Here is a 26,598-nt window from a genome sequence, read left to right as displayed (position 1 = left end):
AAAGTAAAATCAGTTGGTATTAACGAGCCCTCGTGAGTATCACTGGTTTGATTCGATCTCTTCTGTGCTTCACTTCTTCTCAGTGATCTTTGTTTGAGGGCATGTGTAAATGGTCTTCTCCAACAAGTATTAACCTTTAATTGCACATTTGGAAATCGGCCATTGAATGTGCAGCAACAGCAGTTTTAATTAAGCACTTTGCTTTTTCAATTTTTTTTAAAGAAAATACCACTATGTGCATCTGTGCAGTACCCGACAGACGGATGAACTGTCAACAACTGGCATGAAATGTTTTCCTGTAGTGTTTATTGTAATAGAAAAGTCTGAGGCCCTGTCTTTGTACAGGGATGTCAGTGAGAGGGAGTGACAGCAGTTACAGCAACAACTCATGGGAGCCAAAGTGGAATGGTTGGACTGTAAACTGGATCCTCTGTTGCAGCTTACACTTCATTGTCATAACCCAGGATGGGAGCGAGCCATCTCTCCACCTCCTCCACATTCATCTCTTTCCTGCTGGCATAGTCCTCCACCTACAGATGAGATGTGCACAGAGGCCACACGTTTAGCTCTTGTTTGGGAAGAGACCCGCAGCATATCAACTAAGTTTGGCCGGTGTATGAGCAGAAAGATTCAGGCAGAAATGGAGCGCATAGAGAGACCAGGACGTGGACAAAACAGAAAGCAGCACAGGAACTGGTTTAAGACCTTAAGAAATCATGACCTGCAGATATTAGATTAAAAACAGTCTGTTAAATGAAACTATAGTTGACACATTCTCGTAGTAAACATGTTCAACACTGATGTACAGTGAGGCACATTATCAATGGATACCTGCTCCTTGGTGATCTTTCCAACAGCAAAGTATGAAGCCTGAGGGTTGGAGAAGTAAAGTCCCGACACAGAGGCGGCAGGTGTCATGGCCAGGGACTCTGTCAGACCAATGCCTACAATCACACACAAATGCACAAGTAAACACAAAAAGAAAACAAACACCCACACAACCCTACGCACACATGGAAAAAGTATAGTAAATAAAATGTCCATGAGACAGACAGCAGATCAGTGTGTTGCATAAAAAACTACACCTAGCGTGGTTAGCCTCTCAACTGACATTTACGGGGTGGTTTTTAAGCCGTTGCGTGCACTACATCTGAGGAGATCATTACCTGCTCAGCCTACCTGTGCTCTGTTCTGTCTGGCACCCTGTGCAGATGCAACACCTGGTCTCAAGCACACAGGTATATAAAAGCACCTGTATGCTTTTTGCATGAGTGTGACTTTTCCTCTAAAAGGTGATTTGAAGCACATGAATGCACAATATCAACATACTTAAATAGGTGTAGAGAGTCACCTGAGTCCATGTCCTGGTTTAGTTATAAAAACTGCAGCTGGAGTTTGGAGGCTGTGAAACTAAACCCCTGATTGTGGATTATATGCAGTAATGTGATTTGATCAAATGTTCAAGATACAAATGTGAATACAGAAAGATATTTATGCATATCTGATTATTTTGGCCAGAGGGGCCGATGGCGTGATATGGCAGCCTGGCTTCTGTCAGTCTGCCCCAGGGCAGCTGTGGCTACAACCCTAGCTGCCTCCACCAGTGTGTGAATGTGAGAGTGAATGAATAGTGGCATTGTAAACGCTTTGGGTGCCTTGAAAAGCGCTATATAAATCCAATCCATTATTATTATTATTATTATTATTATTTTCATAGGCTATGAACATTTGCACACAGGCAGAAAACTGGAAGATTTCATTTGAAATTTGTACTGAATAAAATGAATATCTGAGGTTCATCCAGACCAGGGCTGCCCAATCCCAGTCCTCAAGAGCTACTGTCCTGCAGCTTTTAGATGCATCCTTGTTCCCACACACCCGAATCAAATGAATGGCTTGTTATCAGGCCTTTGCCAAACACGATGGCATGCTGAAGAGGTAATCACACCATTTGATTCAGCTGTGTTGGAGTAGGGATGCATCTAAAAGCTGCAGGATAGTAGCTCTCGAGGACTGGGATTGGGCAGCCCTGATCCAGACTGTTCCACACTCCTCAAAGGTTCCGGTTCATGCTGACATCACAGCATCACGCAGCTGCTGCAGAATTTCACTTCACAAACCAGTAATTCAGATTATTTACTGCAATACTTTGTCGTCAAAAATACTTACGGAAGTTAAAGACGTCTGTCTAAGCTAATCCAACCCACTCATCTGTTCAGCATAACGTTTGTACTTAAGCAACAATGGATCCGTTTCAGGGAGTCAGATATGATGTGGTTTTGGTGTTCTCACCAGTCTTCTCCTGGATATTAGCCAGGCTCCACATCATAGTCTTCTCTGTGTGGTCGGGCTGGCTGGGGTAGCCAGCTGCCGGTCTGATTCCTTTGTACCGAACTCTGTGGAGATCCAAGGTATGCAGAGCCTCATCTGTGCTGTAGCCCCACAGCTCCTTACGCACACGAGCATGGAGCTCTTCAGCAAATGCCTTCATGGTGGACAGATGGACAAAGAAGAAACGAGTGAATGGAAACAATGCCTCTAAATGGGTGTTTATAACCTGGACACACTGTTCCCATATTGTATCCAGCTGCCTCTGGATACTGGAGACATCAAAGGACTATATGCCCGCAAGCACAGATTAAAAAGTAGGGTGTCAGCATATACAGAAGTTCCCTTCCCTAAACGAAACTGTAGACTCTCATACTCCATTGTTCATCAGACTTTAGCAATCCCAGCTGAGATCAGAGCAGTATAATGTAGATGAGCGCTAGTAGTCAATGCAATGGCTGAGAGCTGAAACCAAGCACCTCTAACATGAAACGCCTGCACCCCCTGCAGCTAATGGCTATGACTTAAAATTGCAAGCCATGAATTTGAAACAAAAAGAAGAAAGGATTTTTAAATGGTAACCAGCTGTTACTTGCAAGTAACCCTAGAGTTACCGTGCCAACACTGGCGCTTGTACTGTGGTATAATTACCAAGGAGGAAGGAAGTTTTTAATGTTTTACAGGAAACAGTACCTCAGCTAGTCGATCGGCCAGAGCTTTCACCATGATGCTATTATAGTCGTCTCCCTGAGCTTGAAACTGCTGACTCAGTTCTTCAGCTCCAAACACACCCACAGCAAACAATCCAATGTAGTCTGCCACACCGCTGTCTACAGGGGCCACAAAGTCAGACACACACAGGTACGGCTCGGAGGAGGAGCCATCCTTCTCCACCTGCAGCACAAACACACAACACTGTTGAAAGAGCGCTGACAGAAAGGAGACGTTATGTGTTTAAAAATGAACATATTACAATACTTAGATTATACAGGACAAGATGTTAAAGTCTGTCGCAGCACGATAAAGCACAATCCCTCACCTGCTGCCGTAAGCCGTGGAACGTGGCGATGGGTTCTGTGTCCCCGTCCACTGCAGCGTCATCTTTGTACACCCTGATGTCGTCGCCGTTACTCTGGGCGCGCCAGAATCCCACCAGGCCCCGCCCCTTCAGTCTGCAGTCATCAATCATGTGGTGGATCAGCTGCTGGGCATCATCAAAGAGTTTGCGAGCTTCTGAACCTGCAGTAGCCAAAGATCACGAGTTCAGTGGCTTTCCCTGAATTCTTCCACTGTGTGCTCTTCTTGAAGCTTCATACTTTTATTCTAGTTTTCAAGACATGTTTGTGATGAGGCTTCTGTGACAGGTTTCCACTGGATTTCTCAAGGACATCATTTTCTGATACTGCTCATTTGCTGTCGACGTTTTTCTTTCCACTTGTCCAGTTTCCTTACATTTTTGAGGAAGCGCCGCACGACATCCCAAGTTTTTAGTTAATAGCTCTTTGGAAATGGCCCTGTTGCTGTAAGAACACCATTTCCTGCCTGTCAAGCTGTGTTATCTTTGCCGTGTGTTTTTACAAGAGGCTGCTGGTAGCACAGCGGCCAAGTTACAAATCAGGTACAAGAACTGGGCCCAAAACGAGTGGAAAGGGGCTGTACGAAGAAAACTCCTGAAAGACCTTCAGAAAGCCTTAAGAACACTGGGAAGCAAAATGTAATCAAATAACAAGACTTATTTATGGCTTAGTTTGTGTGGTCTGATTCATTAATCAGTAAAATGTGACTTTTTCCCTCTCCTGCACTCCACTTGTATCCATTTATAATTGAATTTTAACCATTTCCTACAGTACAGGTGCAGGACATATTTATATATTTCTAAATAACCCTGACTGAGCTTGTACCAACGGTCTTGTCATTGAAGATCTTCGGGTATCCCCTGTTGGGGTATTTTCCTCTCAGCTGCCACACATCAAAGAACGGCTTCCAGTCGATGAAGTCCAGCAGGCTGTTCAGATCGTACAAGTCAAACACACGAGTGCCCAGGAACTGAGGACAAACTGAAACACAGAGAAGTCTGCTCACAGTTCTGTATGTGCTTGTTTCAGCACCTGAAACCAAGGACAACGAGGGCTGCAACCATTCATAGAGGAATTCAAATAATTAGATCATTTAAAAACAATTCTCAACACAAAGTCTGTGCTTCGAGGCTCTGCAGTGCGCAGAAGTTTAAACAGTGTAAATGTGACCCTTTCACCCACATCTGCAATACAAACGTATTTAGGAGCAGTGCACGAGTAAAAGGTCAGAGTCTGCTCACACGCCACGAAGAGCAAAGAGGCGGAGCCGTTACCGAGGTGTCCTAAACAGCAGCGCTGTTCCTGTGATTATCATTAAAGACTAGCAGGCGTCCTTCATCGAAGCACCTGATCAACGAACTCTGTAGCTGCTCCATCCACTGCTCTTGATTTTACACAATCTGCAGTGAGCTGCAGTGCAGTCCAGAAGAAACTCTGAAACACCCGCATTTTCATATATTTATTATAGCTCACTAACAAGACAAAAGTATTTCTCAACGATTACTCGATTAATCGATGCAATTATTTACAGATTATTCGACAGCTGCAACATTTCAAACTTCATCAAATATTTTAGCACCTAATTACAATCTGACACATTAGGTAACAACTACTACTGGTCATTGCTTGACTTGCCTGGCTGGGGCAGCGAGTGCCAGTCTACCTTTAATGCCTTCTCTCTCGCCTGGGACAGAGACAGGTAACAGCGATCCTGAACACACAGGGAGACAGTTGATTATGTCACAAGTATAACTCAGTGTCATCTACATATTTATTCACGTGTGCCACGAACAGTCAAGTATGTGATTTCATTAACAGCAGCTCCGCTGTACAATGGTAAAGGGTGGAGAAACCACCGTTTGGTCACAGGAAATGTTCCATGTTTGGTTTCTTTTTCTCTACTGGCTGCTTTTACCTTCAGGGAATCATAGTGCTCTTGTCTGATCTCCTCATACTCCTCTTTCAGCTCCTCGAAGTACTCTTCCTTTGCCGTTTCATCCAGCAGCTGTGAACACTGAGGCAGCCCGGGGAAAACGTGAAGTCAACACCACATTTTGTACTCCTTAAACAATGTGTAACCACACAAAGCCTGTGTGCTGGAAAAACAGATTTACATCCTGTACGGTTTAAAACTGAACCACACAGGACTTTTAGACAATTTGGAAGATTTTGCTTGATTGGTGCAAAAAGTTGAGCTTCTCCCCTCAAAGCAGTTTTAGCTATAACATGGACCATTTTATTTAGATTCATTTGAGGCTAGTACTGTCATTTCAAGTCAAATGTGTATAGAAACGTTCCCAATTTTAATGTTCTTTTTTGCCATCCATCGTTCTTGATCATGGAAAAGTTGGAGTCAAGGCAGGCAGATGTTCTTACCACCACCACACTCCTGGAAGCATCCAGAACATGGATAACAGGGCAGCTGTAGCGAGGGGCAATCTTCACTGCTGTGTGTACCCTACCAACACAAAGTACAGGTTAGTCAGCCTCCAGTGGCTAGAAGATGAACTGCATCAGTGAGTCGATCCCAGTGGATACAACAAAAGAAGCTGTTTTCTGTCTGGATCGAAAAACAAAAGAGAACAACTGTTTCGGCCTCTGTGGACAGTTTCCAATGTTGTGACACCTCTGAAGTTACATTTGAACTAAATTATCTACATACTTGAGAATGGAGCTGGGCTACTTTAGGAAATTATAGTATATTACTCACTGCAAAGCCTACAGTGATTCTGTGCTTCACGTGTTCCACATTTTGTCATTTCTTCCAAAGTAGATTCATTTTTTACGTCCCCTTGGCTGAGTGTGAGGGTCATTGTCCCGTTGGAGCCTTCACCCCAGTCCCAGGTCCAGAGCTCTCTGGAGCAGGTTATCATGAAGGATATCTTCCTCTTGACCCTGACTAGTTCCTGCTGCCAAAAAACATCCCCACAGCATAATGCTACCACCACCATGCTTCGCTGTAGGGATGCTACTGGCCAGGTGAAGAGCAGTGCCTGGTTTCCTCCAGACACGAAGCCAAAGAGCTCAACCGTTCTCTCATCAGTTCAGAGAACTTTCTCGTGGTTTCTTTGATGTGCTGTACCTTTAACTTCTCCACAAAGTAATGCTGGATTTTTCCGATTGCTCAGATTGGTCAGGTCAGCTCTAAGAAGAGCCCCGATGGCTCCAAACGTCTCCCATTTACAGATGACGGCGTCCACTGAGCTCACTGAACTCTTCAATGCTGCAGAAATGCTTCTGTATCTTGACCCAACTCTGTCTTGGAGGTCTATAGACAATTCCTTACAATTCCTTGGACTTCATGGCTTGGTTTGTGGGCAAACGCTGGCAACTATAATTCTCATTATGGGATATCGTCCACAGAATTGTTAAAAATTCATTTAATCAAATTTTCTTTCTTTTTTCCCCCTAAATGAAAGTCTGTATATTGTTCACATGATCAAAATAAATTGAACACAAACGTAAAAAAAATCAGGCTGTAACAGGACAAAATGTGGAACAACTGAAGCCCTGTGAATACTTTCTGTCAGGCCTGCAAGGCTTTTGCAAATTCTTCCTTCCGTTTTCATTGGGGACTCTAAATTCGCCCCGAGACAAAATATGTGGGCGACTGTTAGCGCATCTCCTACACGTAACCTTTGACTTGAACTTTTCTACCAGATTTGGTTTAAATCTGGTAGAAAAGTTCATTGTATCCAGTTCAGAATTGGAGCTTTGTGATTGTAGGTATGCAATACTTTGATGTGGTGGCTCCTCCAATCAGCAGTGGTGTGGTCATTCCCAGTCTCTCCATCTCTTTGGCCACATAGATCATCTCATCCAGAGAAGGGGTGATAAGACCAGACAGACCAATGACATCTGAGGTACCAAAGCAAGTACACAAATGCTGTTACAAACTAATAAGTCTTAATCCTGCAACAATACTTTGAGCTTTTGCTTAAAAGGGTCTTATTGAAAAATGCAGGCTAAAATGACAACACACACAAGTGTTTAGGATGCAATCAACTCGGGAAATTCTTTAAATGTATATATTATTTTCTTCATCTATGCATAGAAAGAAAATGAAAACCTGTGAAAACCTGCTAGAGAGAAACGTCTAAATAACAACACAGCTGTGCTCAGCTGTGCTCACACACTAGTGATTAACAGGATCAACCAGTTATCTTCTAACCTTTCACTACCCAAGGCTGCTATTGTTTACAGTCATATCATGATTAGAAGTTGTCCTGCTTTTTGATAAGTTAGTACACAAAAGCAACAAAGTATCCCATCATCATGCAAGATTACAGACTGGTCACTGCTCTATCGTTAGGACAATAATCTGACAGGAGCATTATATATGAATGCTTATAGAACAATTAAACTGCTTCGGGACTCTCAGACTCTGTGTTTCTTACTGATACTTACCATGGAAACACTCAACTGGCTTCCAAATTTAGGGACCAACAGTTATATATCACACAAGTCAGAATAAATCCTGTAAACTTCTCCTTGACACATCATGATATACCCACGAGCAGCTCCACCTCACAGGCTGAGTAACTTTCATTCTGCCTAAAAGGCAAAAACTAGGCTAAAGATATCCAGCTACTGCTTACATGCCAGCAACGTCCAGTAACGAATGAAGGCCGCTTGGATGAACATTTTAACATTATTAAATAAACCTCTGTGAAATGAAACTTTCCATAACGTCAGTCTGATCTTTACAGTTACCTGCTTTCTGTGTAACGGCCTCTCTGAGGATCTGATCACATGGAACCATTACACCCAGGTCGATCACTCTGCACGAGAACAGCAGAAGCAGCAGGAGAATCAGTTTGGTCTGTTTCAGCTGCATACAGGAAGCATGTGAATATAATGCATATGCAGTACTGACGATGGATGAAGGATAAGAAACTATGAAAGAACCCAGGACAGCTTAGTGGAGATGTTTATCGTGATGTGTGTAGTTATGGATTAACCAGTTGGCCCGGGCTAGCAGTCATCAATTAGAATTTAAGACAAAGATGGTCATTACTACCAGTGGAAACCCACCACCATGGTACTCCAGCATACACAGTCCATGTCTTATTTTGTCTTTATGGGAACTATTGTATTTTCCTAATATTCTCTGAGAATGTAAAAATTATTACACAACTGCAGAAATTCTTATTTAAGAGTGCAAAAATAAATGAAATGAAAATAAATTCACAGTGAAGGATTGTTCATGTCGCTCAGCATGTAAGTGCAGCAGCACACACGCACTGAACTACAGCTGTTAAAGAGCAGTGACATTTGGATGCTTTCTACTGCTCTCCCACAATGCAACACTAGTCCCTGTGGAGGATCAAAAGGCAATGTGAGGTGCGTTAAATCACTTGACCTAGTGAGTGCACTGCTGACAGTACCACTGAGCTTAACATGTTGCCTCAGAGGACTGCAGTCTGTAAACAGAGGGATCACCCAGTTAGTGGAATATTAATGTTAATCCCCCCAAGGCTGAAAGATGACACTTTATTATAGTCTTGATGCATAATTTCAAATCCAATCGGCTGGTTAAAGCAAGTACAAGTTCAGTCAGCTGCAGCCACTTAAGTGCTGCAAGTACACAGATTACAATGTAAATGTGTTTACGCTCAGCAGCAAACTACCGTTACCTGAAGTTGTTGCAACCCAGCACTACGCCTACAATGTTTTTGCCAATATCGTGGACATCCCCCTTCACTGTAGCCAGAACTATGGTGCCTTGGTAGGGATCCTGCAGACAAAGAGAAAACAATGAGGGGAGGCCCACGGCAAACCTGACCACTCTGAGTGACATGGCTTATTCCCTCCAGCTTTTGAAAACATTTGTAGAAACATTACATTTTGAGGCGTTATTATCATTTATCAGTTATTCCAGTATTTGCTTGCTTTATCTTATTATTGTGGAACTCATATTCATGTAAGCTGTGAAAGTGCTGTACAGATTCTGCACACACAAAGCTTTTGGAAAAGAAAACAGTCAAAAACAAGAAGTGCTCTGAAGCCTCCTCTAAATGCACTGACCGTCTCATCACAGGATCCAGATGCAGCCATGAGCTCCTGCCTCTCCTTCTCCATGAAAGGAATCAAATAACTAACCGCCTTTTTCATAACACGAGCCGACTTGATGACCTGCAGACACATGACTGCTGACTCAGACATCTTTGCACATATAGGAAGAAACAGTCAAACGATGAATGTGTTTTGGTGAAGGATAAAAACCTCCTGGGGAAAGGTTCATACAAAGGTTCACTGAGATAAACTGAAGTCCTTCGAAGACACAAGTAAACTGCATTCACTACAACGAAGTTCCCAATCCTGTTAAGTGTGGAAGCCGCACACAAGGTCAATAGAATCAGTGTAATCTTCTTAAACTGCTTATGTAATAATTATTTAATAATAACTATTTGATTGAAGTGAAGACCTTCTGGTTTCATTTTTAGTTTAAATTTTAATCTCTGGTTTAATAAGTTACTGCAACTGTCTGGGAGTGCGTCTCCATCCACAAATCCCCAGTGCCTCAGTGCAGCTGGCCCCTACAACACCAACAGCACAACAAAAACTCCAGTAAAGGAAGTGGGCTCTGTGCTTATGTACTCCAGGACTGCTGCTGTAACAGGAGGATTATCGACTCACCGGAGTTAGAGGCGATGGCCCTTTAGTGCAGCCATCGCTTACATCTCCCACGATGCTAACAGGACACTGGACCATGCACAATAATATCAAGCAGGCCTACTAAGCAAAATGACCGTACTCTAATCCACCCACCCAACATTATTGTCAAATATGCCGATGACACCACTGTGGGTGGGCTAATCTCTGATGGAGATGAGAGTGTACAGGACAGAGGCAGTGAATTTGTCCCGCCGATGCTCAGAAAGCAACCTGAAAAAACAACCTGAAACTGAGCGTCCTTCAAATAAACGAACTCGTCATGGGCTTCAGGAGACACAGACAGCTCCACTGCCGTCTCATCATAAATGGAGAACGGGTGGAATCTGTCTCCACCTTCGGGTTTCTGGGCACCTACATCTCCGTCGGCCTCACCTAGACAACACCACTGCTGCATTTCCTCCGTGTCCTGAGGAAGAATAACTTGGATCAGAAGTTCTTGCAGCCCTCAGTGGAGAGCGTGCTCTCCGACTGCCACAACTGGGAACAGGAAGTAAGTAACACCGTCCAAAAAAATCATTGGCTGCCCTCTGCAGTCCTTGTAAGCCATCCCCGGATCCTTCTGTCTGAGGAAAACCAGGGTCATTACAGGTGACCCCTAGAAGCCCACCCACCCGCTGCCCTCTGGATGGCACCTCAGGTCAGTCAGGACTCACAAACAGCTTCTTCCTCTGGGACATTTGGACTGTTAACAAACACTAAAAGAAAATATTCATATTTCATCCCTGCACAGTTCGTGTGGAGCACCCACAATTTCACTGTACATGCACAATGACAATAAAGGCCTATTCTATTCTATTCTATTCTATTCTATTCTATTCTATTCTCATTCAAAGGAAAAGGGGATTTGGTGATGAACTGAGTTTCTTTATTAGCCATAATGACTTCTTTAGACAGTTTTATCGGATTTACTGAAATAAACTTGGGGATCTGTCAGGATATTTGACTAAAACTAAAACTGGTCATTTTATTTGAGACAAAGCAAAGCTAAAGTTGTTCCCACACTGTGCCACAGTGTTCACCATGAAATTTGACCATAATCAGCTGCCAGACCACATGCACTCAAAGTCATCATCGTACCTGTGGCAGGAACATCTTTCCAGCTCCAAACAAGTCTCCCACCGCCTTCATGCCGTTCATCAGGGGTCCCTCGATGATACGAAGGGGTCGAGTGTAGCGGTGAACCTGAGCCCGACACTCTTCAACATCCTCCACCACATACTTCTCTATTCCCTAACAGCATCAATACAAGACGGACCATTAATAACATCTGGTGTTAGGAACATTTTCAAAACAAAGTCAATATATATAAATTTCATATGTGGAATTTGAGGCAATGTTTGAACATGAATACTTCCCAAACTATTAAAGATAAAATCCAGACATTTTCACTCTCCCTCCTTAGAGTAAAGTAAATTAGGATGTGATCATTAGAACAGATACGTCTAAACCATCTGCCACGCCTTTCAAGTTCCAAAACAAAAAATACTCCAAAAAAGGGCGTGGGCGGCAAAGGGTGGTTTGTTTCAGAACGCACTTCCGACTTGATTCTTTGAAAAATAAATGCTGTTTACTTCATGGCAAAATAAAACCCAAAAAGCAACCCAATCATTTCTTACAACTTAGATGTAAATGAAACTTAATCCAACTCCACAAGTTCATCAAGTGTCAGTGTCCCACCCGACCACCAACCCCCCCCCAAACCTTTCCAGCACACCCCACAGCGTGCCCTTAATCTCTAAATTAATGGCAGGTTCCAAACGTTACCAAACGTATCACGACGTCTTCAGTCTCAGCTGCTTTCCCCAACCCCGAGGTACATTTGGATAACGACTGAAACCAGCACTGGTGAATAAATGGGTGTGAGGTCAGTTCTTTGGATCATAATTATGCAACTTGTCACGACTATTGAAAAACAATTAACCGTTCACCTCACGAGGATCCGACAGAGACTGACAATGCTTCTACATACTCTTCACAAGGTGTTTGAATTAGGGCTGGGTATCGTCACGGATTTCTACAATCGATTCGACTTGAATCAGGGAAATTTTGCCTCAGACAGTCAGAAAAATTATGCATCTCATCATTTAACAGTACATATCCATATTTTTCTATCTATCAAAAGAAAGCTGACACTGTGAGACTTCATCAGAGCTGTGAGCATCACAGCAGAGGCCTTTGTGTCAAAGTGACTGAGGATCAAACAGAAAAACATGAAGCAGATTTTCCTGGCCTGGTTTTTTATAACTGCTTTAAAATATTCTGCAGTAGCTAAAAAAACCATGAATCAGCATATGAACATAACCTGATGCTGCTGAAGTGAAGCAGAGCAAAGTTACAGAGGTTTGATTACAGACACAGCTGAGAGTCTCTGGCATCATTTTAAAGTTTACATTTCTTCAGTATTGAACAGCAGAAATGAGGCTTTCTTGGTCTTTTTCAGGGACGACAACAGTTGTTCTGGAGCAGTGGAGGTTGATCAAGCCTTGAAAGCCGCTGCTACTAATTCCAGGCTAACAACAGGTCCCACAACTCAAGCACAAAGTGCTTGAGTTGTGGGACTTTTTGTATACATTTCTCCTGTTTGTTATTTATTACCATTTATATTTTATTCCTGCACAGCTGGTGTGGAGCTCTGTAATTTTGTTGTACATGTACAATTACAATAAAAGGCCTGTTCTCTTTCATCCTAGGCACACAGCTCTACCTACTCTGACAATTCTCTCACAACTAAAACCGTATTTTATTGTTTAACAGAAACATCCGATTACCTTACCTTTATCAGAGCGTACTCCAGCCGCTCCTCTACACTTCCTTCCCTCCACTCGTCTGTCCGAATGATCTGCTTCCCTCCTTTGGTGTTGTTCTGTTAACAAACATCTGTCAAGCAAAGCAACAACAGCTTGGTGCTGCGTGACATGCGTGTGTGTACCTGTGCGTAGGCCAGCAGCTTCTCCGTAGCATCGCCATCTCTGTTCCAGATGAGGTTCTCACACAGTGTCAGCAGTTCCTTGTCGATGTCGTCATAAACGGGCAGGTTCCCTGCATTCACTATTCCCATATCCATACCGTTCTGTCGCGGCACAGCGGATAGCAACATAAAGCTAACGCAGACAAACTTCTTATTTCTAATAAGAAATGTGTAGCTCCTTACATTTGGAGGCAAATTTCATTGAACTAAAGATCATTTGTTGTCACAGAGTTCCAACAAGCACACTGCAAGTCTTTGTGAGAGCGTTCTGAATCTTCACATGCAGTTTCACTCTTTCTTTCTGTTTACGCTCACTACATCGAATAATAACAAAACACAAAAATGAAGGCCCGCACTACAACCGCCCAGCTTCATGTTTACCTTGATAGCACGGTACAGAAACACCCCGTGCATAGCTTCTCTGATCACCTCCATTCCTCGGAAAGAGAAGGACAGGTTGGACAGACCTCCGCTCACCCTGGCTCTTGGCAATGTTTCCTAAACATCAACGCCGATGCAAAAACACATCACGGTTACACCAACCAGAATCAAAGGTTTGTGTTGTGATTAATGTGGATCTACAGACCTGATGGACTATTGAATAAAACTTCAAACAGCTGATTAGACTAGTTTAAGCACAGTTTCTAGCCTGTACAGTAAATATCACTTAATGAGAATTAATGCTGTTGTCCTTATACTTGAATGACCTTAAGGCATGTTCTAGCCCTGAAATCTACTAGTTATATGATGCACCCTAGGTTAGTTAGAAACACCAAACTACAGGAAGATAAAGGATGAGGTTTGTAAGTAATGTGGCTGCTAAAGCACAGATGCAAACTTTGAGGGATGAGATGAAGTTGTGTTGAGTCTCTACCTTAATAAGTTTAGTGGCCGCGATGAAGCTGATTGCATACTCGTTGTGTTCCTCCATGCCTGTACCAATGGTCAGGATGTTGGGGTCAAAGATGATGTTGTTTGGGTCGAATCCCACTTTGTTGACCAACAGCTTGTAGGCACGAGTGCAAATCTCCACTTTGCGCTCCGTATCTGTGGCCTGCAGAGGACAGCACGCTTATCAGCAAGTTCATGTGTGTCTGTCTGTGTGTCCACATGAGCGAAGGCATGTGCAAACCTGCCCCTCCTCATCAAAAGCCATGACCACCACAGCAGCTCCGTAACGCTTCACAGTGGCAGCTCGGAGCAGAAACTCCTGCTCGCCCTCCTTCAGACTGATGCTGTTCACGATGCACTTCCCCTGGCAGCATTTCAGCCCAGCCTCAATCACTGAGAAGTTAGAGGAGTCGATACAGAGAGGAACCTGAGGAAGGGAAGAAGAGCTGAAGGGAAACAAAAACAGCCTGCAGTGTGTACATCATCATGTCCACTGATGCACTGATCAGGTATCGCTGACAACAGACAATCACGTCTTTACTACACTATTCAGTCGCAGCTTTGCTGCTCGCTGCCTCCATGCTCTGCTGCTAACAGCAAAGTGTCAGCGATACAGTCAACAGTATTTCATGCCTGCACTACAGAACAGCTTTACTCTTATGTTTGCAAACTGCTGAACACAAAGACATCTCATTATCACTCCGCTTATCTCACAGAGTAGGAAAAGCATGAAGTGTAATACAGGACTGAAGCACGTTGTTGTTTCAGCTAACAGAAAGACACTGACTGAAAGCAGCTTGGTGAAAACCTTGAGCTCATTCGTCAGTGTGCTCAGAGCGAAAGCTGAAGCTTGCTGATATTTAACAGGTGACAGTTTCACCATCTATGCAGGGGCAGGGGAGTGTCTGATAACCTCATCACACTCTGAGGCTCTGCTTACACCACGCCCGTCAGACTGTACTTCTATTTCTGTAATATATGCTGTATGAATATGAATGTTTTGCCTTTGAATGTCCTACCCGAGCAATATCTGGCTCAGAAGCAATGAAGCTACAGAATCGAGCCATGGCTTTTGGTCCGTCTAGCATCCCTTCATCCATGTTTATATCCAGGACCTGAGCTCCCATCTCCACCTGGGCCTTAGCGATGCTCAGAGCCTCCTTCACATTACACAGAAAAGCCAGTTGAGAATTAAAAACCTAACAATCACAATCAAACTTCTGAGAGTGAACAGCATTAATGTTAAAAACAACACGAATAAATCCAGGTAATATTATTAAATTAAACTACCTCATAGTTTCCAGCCATGATCAGCTTAGCAAATTTGCGTGACCCAGCCACATTGCAACGCTCGCCGATGTTTACAAAGTTGGTGTGTGGGCCAACGGTGAACGGTTCTAAACCTGCAAACAAAAGAATATGTTGTGTCCTGCATGAAGTTAAATCAACAAGCAGCCCTTTAGCACAGCAAGCTTACAACAACTGCTTCTGTTCTGTCAAAGGTTCGGCATGTTTATACTCAATGTTAGGATTTCTTTTAAAGTTTGAAACTTTGTCTCCTGCTAAAGAAACCAGGAGATGGAAATGAAAGCAGAACAGCTTTGATCAGAACTCCTGAATTTATAAACCGACTGACAATCTCAGTTTGGAATTTTAACTCCCAGAGTGCAACGAGTTTCAAAGTCTGACGTGCAAACACCGTTTCTACCGTGTGTGTCGTTCTGCAGCTTTACACATGGTAACGAGAGGTTTTACTACCAGAGAGCAGCAAGTAGTCTTGATAAATATCAGCAGCAGGAGCTCTCGGCACACAGTGTCTGACTGCTTCAGCTATGGCTCTGTATGGGAGGAGGGAAACAGAAAACTGGAGTGTTATATTTGAGGCAGACGTTTTATTATGAAAATGTTATACTGACCTTATGTGTGATGGAGTAGTTCCACAGCAGCCTCCCACAATATTCACAAGTCCATCCATGGCAAACTCCTGCAGACAGGACACAGTCGTATGACTGATTTATGCTTAAACCGGAAACCCATTTTAACCCAACACATTAACCTTCATTCATTGGTAGATCGCTGGCCCAATGTGTAGCTACAGGTTATGTGGAAGGTTACAGCACAGGGTTAAAACGGGTGTCTGGGTGTTACGGCTGTGGCCATAACAACACTGTGTGCGCTGTTTTGTTCTGTGTCTCTTTACTGTGCTTAAGACTCTTTGCAGGTCCCTCCCCTAATGAAGAGTAGTGAGCAGCTGATTGGACCGTGGAACACGTGACCGCGTTCAAAAAGCCGCTCTGACAGCTCCCGCAGGAGAGAGAGAGAGTGGAGCGAGCAGCTTGACAGCCGACGTGGTCCTGACCCTGGTTTCCAGCCTACACTGTTGCTGTGCGTTTGTGTGAGCGTGCTCAGTGAGAGCCGCTCCTGGTGCATTAACGTAGTGCTTAGGCTGAAGCGGAAGGGGTGAGCCGCCTTTTCCTTTGCAACGGTTTTCTCCTGTTTGCCGGGTTAGGCAGCGAGGGTTATTTGTTTGTTCTGTTTCGTTCTTAGGGCTTAGCTAGTTTTCTGGTGGGACTTATTATTTTGGCCTGGGTTCACCCTGGAGCTGTGCTTCATTACCTTCAATAAAATCACCTTTTACTCACAACTGGTTTTGGATGTTTGGGAACCAGGGCGGGGATTTGTCTCTCTCTCCTCTACACGCCTAGGCTAGGGGCGTTACGCTGGTTACGACAGACTTTCCACACAAGTCCAAACAAAGTCAGCACAACTCCTCAGCAACCCCAGACGGGTTTTGTCTTTTAATACTGTTTTCAGTCACACTGGACGGCAGCTGGCAGGCCTCCAGCTTAAGCTGACAGAAGCACCTGCATGGAAGCTGAGAAATGTAGTGCTGTCAATGAGGCCAGCTACAGGTGATCAACCTGGGATATCAGGATATCAGATTCAGGAGGAAATCAGGAGTTTCTCTTGTGAGAGTGTCCTAGGTTGACGTAGGGAAGGTTAACCAAGCATCTTTTTCCCAAGGTGGGAGAAGTCAGAGCTCCAAGAGGAAACCTGTGCGAGCACAGACAGATGATATTTAACAAACTCCACACAGACGGACCCCATCTGGGTTGGACCTCGGGACCCTCCAGCTCTGCGTCATCATTCTGCTCAGACGGTGTAAAGCTAATTGCTCTGACTCAGTCTAAGGGGACAAGTGGACCCTTCACTGCAGGGTCTAGGTTTTCTGTCCCTTCCTGTACTGCTTTACACCTAAATGTCACTCAGGAAAAAACAAAGAAAAAAATCTAACCTTTAAATTGGAGGCTGTTACTTGTGGAGTTTCATCGTACCCTCCAAATGTGTTGGGAAGGCCTAACAGAGAAAGATAACATGTAGATATGATGACATCACATCTTCCTGGAGGCTCTGAAAGATGTTGCAGCAGGAACTGCCTGGACTACATACACGATGAACCTGCTGTACAAAGCTGTGGTGTGTCATCAGAATCATCATGGCTTCAGCATGTGTGGTTTGTGTGTCCTCTGCTGTTTACACAGTGTCTTACCTGCATTGGGATAACAGATAATGAAAGCTGTGGTGCTTTTGCCTATGGCCTCAATGAATGGTCTCATCTCTTTTGCCCCCAAAGCACAGTTCAGACCAATACTGCACAAAGAAAGGAGGAAGGGTCTTACTGGGAAGCCATTTGTATCACATCACTGCTTTGTTCTACATTTAGAAGAGCAGCTGTTTGGTTTGATGTACAGTAACTCACCAGAGCGGTTCAGCATGCGATACGCTCACTACAAAGGCTTCTCCGGTCTGACCAGACAGAGTGCGTCCACTGCGGTCCACAATGGTCCCTGAGATCTGTATGAGTAAGAATTTAATAGAACTTATTAAGGCTGAACTGATTTCTTTAGAATCACTTTCAATACTTTTCAGCCAGTTCTAAAAACATCTTTGTTAAAACAGAGAAAGTTCTTTATGCTGCATTTATTAGGTCTTGTTATAATCCTTCTTATATTTAAGTGTTTAAGAAAAGTCGTGGGACTATCAGCCTTTCTTTTGACACATGTGCAGTAAATGCTGCCTGTGGTGACACGTGGGCAGGTGCTGGAAAGGTTAAAGTCTGTCAGCAAACAGGATGAAGTGTCCTACGATCTCCCGGCTGCACTGACACACAGTGTACCAACCACCACGGACACCAGCAGGTCACATGACACCCCAAATCATCAGCCTGTGGAAACGTCACACCGGGGACATTGTAGGACATAATAACGATACTTTTTGGTTAAATGTGTCTACAGTGTATTAAACTTTGGCTTATTTTTAAATAACTGATGCAAAACACCGGACTTCCTCAGTATTCTTATTTAGAAGACGCACCATTAATTAGTAGTGAACTGCAAGACATTTAGAGAAACACTCATTTTTAGCAAACTATGAGCAAAGTTTCTAGGATGTGAGATTGAAACTAGAATAGTCTGAAAATGAAGCCTTATGATGTGTGTTTGTCCACTCCTCGATCCATTCTAAGTGAGGTACACAGTGTTTAAAAGTCGTGCAGCGTGGAGAAGAATAAAGAACCAGACTTACAAAGACTGGCTTTCGTTCGTAGCTCTTTTCAAATAACAGGTCGATCGCAAACAAGGCAGCCTGCAGATACAATGATCAAGTAGAAAGAGTGTAAAAAAGACTTGCATGCAGTACAAAAGGGCACTCTACTGGTGGAATAAGTTGAAATTCTAGTACTAGTGCTTCATCTGTAATGAAGTGTTCATCAGTGGGTTACTCAGTGTTAATCCTTTAACCTTAACATTACCACTATGTAAACAGGATGAGGGGTACCTTTGCATTGGCAGTGTCAAAGATGGTTTCCACTAGAAGGATGTCCACTCCCCCGTCTAATAACCCTCGTACCTGCTCTGAATAGGCTTCTACTAGCTCGTCGAACGCTGCAGAAAACACACACACTTTATTCATTGCAGTTACATACTGTATGGTGCTTATTTGCACAATGACATCATTCAATCTGAGTGTACAGCCCAGAGTTACTTCACAAATCACACATATAATGAAGCATAAAACAGCGGTGCTGGAATTCCTGACATTCCTCTTCCCGATCCTGCTAATATGTCTGTGATCATTAATTGTAATGTAATCCAGGAGTCACGATATTATGCAAATAGTTGCAACATTAACTGCAGTTCATCAGCCAATCACGCATCTCTTCACACATGCAGCGACAAACCATCTCACCTATCTACCGTTTACATCGACAGTGTTTAAAAGCTAAAGCACAACGTTGGCTGAATAACCAGTGAGCAGTCTTACTGATGTTCCTGAAATCTGGTCTCTCCACACATGGTGAAACAGACAAGGTCTTATTGGTGGGACCCACTGCCCCAGCCACGTAGCGTTTATCCCCTGATAACAAACACAAAGGTGCTGATGAACTCTCTGACACCGCAGCATTGCACAAACACTGGTGACAGTAATGTGTGGCTGTACTGCTGACCGCATTGTTTAGCGACGTCGTCCGCTGCCCTCCTCGCCAGCTGTGCTGATGCTTTGTTGAGACGATAAGCCTACACAACACACACAGGTTTACACCTTAGAGCAACCCGTCATTACTTATTACTGAAATGATTATGTCTCATGTTTCAGTGGAAAAGGTCAGTGTAGTAATATACTTAAGATTAATTAAAATGTCTTTGTTACAGCACATACAATTGAGCTGAACAGTAAATAAATCAATATAATAAAAAAATACTGAAGACAAATATTTTACTGAGGTGAAACCTGACATTCACAAAAACGACTTCCTTCCATAAAAGGATAAATGACTCATAAACTCTAACATGGTTCCATGCAAGCCAAGCTGTGGTAAGTAGGGACATCGTACCATGTGTTCAAGTCCGTAGTCTGCCTGGGCGATGGACGTGCTGCTGAAAGTGTTGGTCTCTATGATATCAGCACCAGCCAGCAGGTACTCCTTTAAGCAGCCAAGATGAGGAGAGCAAAGCTTGCACATAAATACAATTACACACCTGCACAGTGCAGGCAAAGATTCCCATTTCGTTGACTGGATTAACCAACCTTGTGTATTTTGTAAATGATGTCCGGCTGTGTGATGCTGAGAATGTCATTGTTGCCTTTCAGCGGCAGTGTATGTGTTTTGAACTCCTCCCCCCTGAAATCTTCTTCTTCAAGCTTTTGCTGTTGGATCATAGTTCCCATTCCACCATCCAAGACCATGATCCTTTGCTGCAGCACTGCTCTCAGCTCGGACTCCAGTGGGCAACTGCATCCTGAGCAGAAAGTGGGATGCAGTTATAGAATGGCAAACTACATATTACACATAACAGGAGAAAGAAGGAGAAAAAAGTGATCCTGCAGGTGATAAATGTGAGACGGGTGGATTTTTATTCAGCATAACTTAAATATTCTTTGGATATTTTGGGGTTTTTATGCAGTACCACTACATGGTATATACACAAAGTGTACTTTTTTATTTAAAGACTGGGTGACAGATCAGGGTGGGGTCTGGGGCTTCTGTGCTTTATTTCCAGCTGTCTGATGATTTTGGTTTACATCAGTTTGTGATTGAAACGTTTTTCTTTGTATAAAAGAAAAAGGAAAAAAGAAAAACAGGCACGAGGCATTCTGCAAGTATTCAGGACTTTTCCCCTTTAATGTAAACACGCACTGACATGATTTGCATTTGGTTTTATACATAATAAAGTACATTATGGGGACATGTGAGCCACGTGCTTCACACCTGATTGTACAGCAGCAGAAGTACACGCTCTACCGCACACATGTGTGATACGAAACTTGCTGAACACGTGTTTCATGCAGTGGGTCCCTGTACAGTAGCTGCAGCACCAAGTTTAGCAAACAGATACCTGTTACCGCGGCCAACACTCCGCATATTTACCCGCTTCTGAGGAGAACGGCTGAAAGACGTTAGTGGGAGCCATGTTGTAAACAGCCTCACAGTCCGTCTGAGGAACACAATGAGCTTTTTCGAACTTATCCAGTCGACTCGCTCCTGTTTTGTCGAAGCTTCTTCGGTGATTCGAGGGTCGCCGCAGCACTTCCGGTCTCTTTATTTCAAAATAAAGGTTTCAAAAGGGAAAAGTAGCGTTTGGACACTGCTCAGAGCCAAGAGTTACAAAACTTTCCCTCTTACAATGTTCTAGGCTGACTCATTCCACGGACAGATATGAGATCAGTCCACCCTATCTGGCGACTTGCCCACCCAATAAAAACTAATGCAACGTGAAACTGACTTTTGTTCAGCCAATGCAAAAAGCAGCAGTAACCCGTCTACTTCTTATTGGGTGCGCCGCCCACAGCCCGCCTCGAAGTCCCGGGCTGCAAAATACAAAGTGTTCAAAGGAAGAAATAGGCATAGTTAGGTGAAACACGGCCACGCGTGTCGGCACAATGAACGGGTCTCGGGGCTCTAGCCCCGCCCACTATTACTACTGACGTGGCTCACAGCAGGGGTCTCGAACTCCTCCTCGAGGGCCGGTGTCCTGAAACTTTTCCACCTGACCCTGTTGCAACACACCTGAATACAGTTAGTAAGTCATTAGCAAGACTCTAGAACTTGAGTGCACGCTGAGGTTGCGCTTCAGCCATTTGATTCATGTTACAGCAGCTCATGAGTGAATGAACATGGTGCAATAAAAGTACTGTTAGAAGTACAGCGATCGACAGTTGGCAGTTCATCTTGTAATCGGAAGTTTGCCGAGCCTGTTCGAGCCCCGGCTCCGACAGTCTCTGTCGTTGTGTCCTTGGGCAAGACGCTTCACCCGTTAGCTGGTGGTGGTCAGAGGGCCCGGTGGCGCCAGTGTCCGGCAGCCTCGCCTCTGTCAGTGGGTGGCTGTGGCTGTGGCTACGATGTAGCTGCCATCACCAGTGTGTGGATGTGTGGATGACTGGGTGGATGAATGGATGTAGTGTAAAGTGCTTCGGGGTCCATAGGGACTAAGTAAAAGCGCTATACAAATACAGGCCATTTTACATTTTTCCAAACACTCACATTTACTTAATTTTACTTGAGTAGGTAGGGTTAGGGGTTGCCACGTCAGCATGCAGTCAAGTTCTATACTCTTGCTAATGACTTACTAATTGTATTCAGGTGTGTTGCAACAGGCTCACATGGAAAAGTTTCAGCCCTCGATGACTGGAGTTTGAGAATTCTGAGTTACACTAATTCATAGAATTTGTTAATGAGTGACTGAGGAGCACTCTGATATACTTTTAGTGCACCTAAATAAAATGTCTCCCCTATTTATCTCCTGCTGGCCCCTGCAATCTAAGACAGATAGTCTTTACACTTTTACAGACGTGTACATTTCTCACAGAGTGCTACAGGTGTCTGCTTGCATGCACAGCGTGTGTGAGTGAGAGCGCATTTTTTCTTTGTGAACTTTGTGTCCAGTTCATGGTCTCCTGCTGGCTATATTCATGTATGTTTAACTGTGAACTCAGAGCTAGGTCACAGTTCTGCAGCTTGTCAAACAACATCCTCTACAGTAAAGTATATATTTGTGAATAAGTGCAGATTATATGTTTCAGTTGTGTTGGTACAGGTGTGTCTCTGGAGTGTTCACATGTTTAATGGATCATTGCTTCTGTGTCTTGGTCAGAAAAGTTTTTATTCTGTTAAATCATAAAAGATAGATGGATGGACATTACTGTCACTTACAGTGTTAGTCTCGCCTAAGTAACCTACATATTACTTAGAACTGCAAAGAATGGATAATTCAGTGTGTGTGTGTGTGTGTGTGTGTGTGTGTGAAAATGTGCTTTTGTAACAACAGAGGGCAGTGAGGATGGGGGGAGTTGGAGGCTGCATGCCCCGCTGGAAGGCTTTAATTCGTTTCTGTTGTTCTTGTCAAATCAGAAAAAAGAAAATCAGGATCAAATTCAGACTTGCACACGCTCCACCTCAGCGTGACAGGAGCGAGCATCCCAGAGAAGTCTTCGCACATCAGCCGGTGGGTAAAATGACACTCTCTCTGACTCTGACAGTGTGGACCATCATATTCTGCTAGATAGGCTGAGACACGGGGTGGGTATATCAGGGTCTGCTTGGGAATTGTTCAAATCTTATTTGCGAGAACGATCCTTTTCTGTGGCTACCTCTAAGTACAGTCCCTCTTCTACTTTTCTTGCCTATGGTGTGCCACAAGGTTCAGGTTTGGGGCCTTTATTGTTTTTGTTGTATTTACTCCCAGTTAGATATCTCCTTTAAGCCCTAAGATGTTTCCATAATTAGAGATTTTGCATAGGTGCACAGATTCCATTACAGGTTGGATGCCTGATAATTTTGTTCAGCTAAATGAGGAGAAGACTGAAGTCCTTGTTTGTGCTTAGGGTGGCTCGATTATGGCAAAAACGATAATCATGATTATTTTCACTGAAATTGAGATCTTGATTATTTGACGATATTTATTTAACAATAACAATGTATTTGTTACGGGCCCCAGGAATGGTGCCACAATAACAAAGAAGAAATCCCTGCAAACACAGGTAAAGTTCAGGAGCAATGAAGACAGTGCACTCGGTTTGCCTCTCAGGCTCTGCATGGACAAGCACCAACATGTATCAGTGAACTTTTACATCCAGACATTCCCAGCAGGTCCCTGAGGTCATGTGTTCAGTGTTGCCAACTTAGCGACTTTGTCGCTATATTTAGCGAGTTTTCAGACCCCTTAGCGACTTTTTTTCTAAAGAAAGTCGCTAAAAAAAAGACGTGAAAGCGCGTATCGCTTTTACTCTCAACAAGCAGCGGGTGCTGTAACGCAGTCAGTTCTTCTTTTACTCTTATGCTGTTTTGTGGATCACAAGGTTTAAAACTACTTATAAACACACACAAAGTAACTCCACCAGAGCGCCAATTTCGGGTCACTTTTGCCGGTCCAAGCCCGGGTAAAGGAGCAGGGTTGGAACTGTGACATTAAAAAACAATAATTGCTAAAAGAAATTTAATTTGTAGTTCTAAATAAACTCTAAATGCATTTAGGACGTTTTTTACTCACTTTAAGTCTCTTCCACGATGTTATTTCTCTCTCCAACAACATAGGTGCAATTAGATTAGCATGACCAATTATGCAAATTAGGCGATGACGCCATTTAGCGACTTCTAGCGACTTTTAGGACAGCCAATAGCAATTTTCCTTACTGAGGCGTTGGCAGCACTGCCTGTGATCAGGGCTTGCTGGTTGTCCAGCACACGAGGCTGAAAGCCAAAGGCGACAGAGCGTTTGTAACTGTGGCCCCCAGACTGTGGAAGTCTCTCCTTTGAGCCTGAGATCTGTGGACTCACTTGGTCACTTTTAAAAAACTGCTAAAAACTCATCTTTTTAAACTTGCTTTTGGTAGATTTTTATGTTTTAGCTTCTATGAAGCACTTTGTGATTTTTAACTTGAAAGTTGCTGTATAAGTAAAATTTTACTTTACTTGCTTTACTCACGGTGCGGCCGCCGAGCTGGGACTTCTTCCCGATCCACCAATAAAGCCATTTAAAATAGAGGAGACCCTACCCTTTACCAATGAGAAAAAACACTGATCAATGAAGCCGTTTCAGAGGCTCTCGCTTTGACCAATCAGAGTGAAGGAGGCCTGGTTTAGTGTAAAGGTGTGTAAGTTCTCTAAAACTGCTTCTGTGAACACTTTTCTAAGTAAAAATATATGTAGAATATATATATTCAAATATGCCATGGAAGGTTTTCATTAAGCATTTCTGAGTATGTTATGTTTTTCTTACACCCTGCGTAATATTTCATAAAACTTTGTTCGTTTTGTGTGTAATCATTAATCTTTGATAAATAAAATATTTAATCTTGTATTTGTGTACTTTGTGATTATTGAATAAAAGATCAGTCACACATTGCACTGATTAACAGAGGTGGCTGTAAGAAATGTTTGATGGAAAAAGGAAACAAAGTGTTGTGCTGCTAAACTTTGAGCTTGTAAGTTACCAACGTTTAAATCAGGGCTCTCAATCTCCAGTCCTCGAGGGCCGGTGTCCGCAAACTTTTCCATGTGTCCCTGTTGCAACACACCTGTAGGTCATTAGCAAGAGTCTAGAACTTGACTGCATGCTGAGGTGGACCGGAGTTTGAGAGCTCTGGTATAGACACAGACTTTGTTGATCCCACACTGGGGAAATTCTCGTTACAGCAGCACTTCAATCAGAGATATATTAGAAAAATAAAGATAAATAAACAGCGCACAAATTTAAAATGAGCAAAAGCCTACACAATGGTAACTACTACTGATCTACAAAGGTTGTTATATACAGCAAATACACAGAGAGAATTTTAGCCTCTCAGTATGAAGCTGACTGGAGTTCCTGGTCAGTTCATGCAATAAATAGAAATGAAATTCCTTCCCTTTGATTCCCAAAGTATGACTCAATAACAGAGACTCTAAAACCAGAACAGAAGGATCCAGTTGGAAGTGTCATGGTCCTGGGTCGGTGACCCAGCGCTTTACGTTTACTATTAGCATTTTTAATTTATTATCATGATGATTATTATTGTTTGAGTTCTATGTGTTATATTTGGTCTGCCTCTGAGTCTGCGTCTGTCTGTCTGTGGTGTCCCCCCGTCTGTTTGTGAATCTGTCTGTTTAGTTCAATGTCTTGTCTGGTTCCATGTGTCTGAGTTTCCTGTTTTATTGTGAAGGTCTGTGTCGTATGTGAGTGTGCTCAGTTTACGTTTCCCCTGTCTCGTCAGCTGTGATTTCTCCCAGGTGTGTTCCCCTCCTGTCTCTCATCCCTTGATTACTGCCGTCTGTGTGTTTAAGCCCTGTGTTTCTCTGTGTCAGTGTCGCGTCGTACCCTCAACTTGCTGTGTTTGTAATGTCCTGTCCTCCAGCACCTCGGTTTAGAGTTTTGCTTTTGTAAGTTTTCATTCGTGAATCATTCCTCCAGCAATAAAGCTGCGTTTTCAGTTTATTCCCATCTCCAAGAGTCCTGCAATTTTGGGCCCACCACTTCTGCTTGCCTGCCACACAGCCAACCATGACAGGAAGATCAAAGATTAAGGATTGTGTTTTTATAGTTCGTAGTAAACCATCCCCTCCTCATGTGTGTACCTTAGAGGTTGAATTATACATTAGCCGTACTTCCAAAAACATTTAGAACTGAGATGGCAGCTGTTAGCAGAACTCTGATGCTCACCAGGAGCACGTATCCCCACTTTCAAAACCTTAAGGTGTCAAATCCACGAGCCCTACGTGGGGCCAGAAGTGCAAGTCCCCCTTTACTGACACACTGTAAATAGGTTTAATGCTCAACAACACAGCTAACAGCCTCATGCACTCCAAGATTTTTGAGGTTTAGGCCACAATAATAATAATTTCCACTTCACGTCTTCATGCTTCATAAGAAATGAAGTGTGTCACGTCTTTAGTTGTTATTTATTAATGGCAACACAGTCATGCACACCATGTGCTCTGTGACATCTGAAGTTTGTGCACCACGTTGTTTTTTCTTTGTTTTAATCGGTTAATAATTTTAAGCTCAACCTCCCAGGTTGTTATGAATGGGCCATGTTTTCCTAAATGTTGTGATTCACAAGTGAGCGATGTGGAACATACTTCAGACATGACTTCTTTAAACGGTTGAAAAAGATACTACTTCA

The 26,598-nt window shown here is 43.4% G+C and overlaps 1 protein-coding gene across 1 annotated transcript; it reads right to left on the bottom strand.

Annotated features, from left to right (window-relative positions):
- Positions 1-289: 289 nt before the first annotated feature.
- On the bottom strand, positions 290-21,375 carry mtr (5-methyltetrahydrofolate-homocysteine methyltransferase). The gene is made up of 33 exons (XM_005748739.1): positions 20,870-21,375; positions 20,029-20,240; positions 19,835-19,924; positions 19,448-19,517; positions 19,264-19,356; positions 18,778-18,884; positions 18,526-18,585; positions 17,702-17,796; positions 17,492-17,592; positions 17,237-17,298; positions 15,858-15,925; positions 15,700-15,779; positions 15,232-15,344; positions 14,961-15,101; positions 14,183-14,368; positions 13,925-14,104; positions 13,432-13,548; positions 13,012-13,152; positions 12,856-12,945; positions 11,160-11,312; positions 9,432-9,539; positions 9,041-9,141; positions 8,118-8,185; positions 7,142-7,262; positions 5,781-5,862; positions 5,320-5,418; positions 5,040-5,115; positions 4,230-4,385; positions 3,368-3,567; positions 3,022-3,222; positions 2,293-2,485; positions 832-944; positions 290-530 (listed from the first exon to the last, which is right to left on the bottom strand). The coding sequence occupies exons 1-33, from the start codon at positions 20,910-20,912 to the stop codon at positions 441-443; spliced, it is 3,810 nt and encodes a 1,269-aa protein (XP_005748796.1). The 5' UTR covers positions 20,913-21,375; the 3' UTR covers positions 290-440.
- Positions 21,376-26,598: the final 5,223 nt, after the last annotated feature.

This window comes from Pundamilia nyererei, unplaced genomic scaffold (assembly GCF_000239375.1).
Source record: "Pundamilia nyererei isolate P.nyererei 1_Seehausen unplaced genomic scaffold, PunNye1.0 scaffold00228, whole genome shotgun sequence".
Lineage (NCBI taxonomy): Eukaryota > Metazoa > Chordata > Actinopteri > Cichliformes > Cichlidae > Pundamilia > Pundamilia nyererei.
This window is presented reverse-complemented; position numbering and strand designations above follow the sequence as displayed.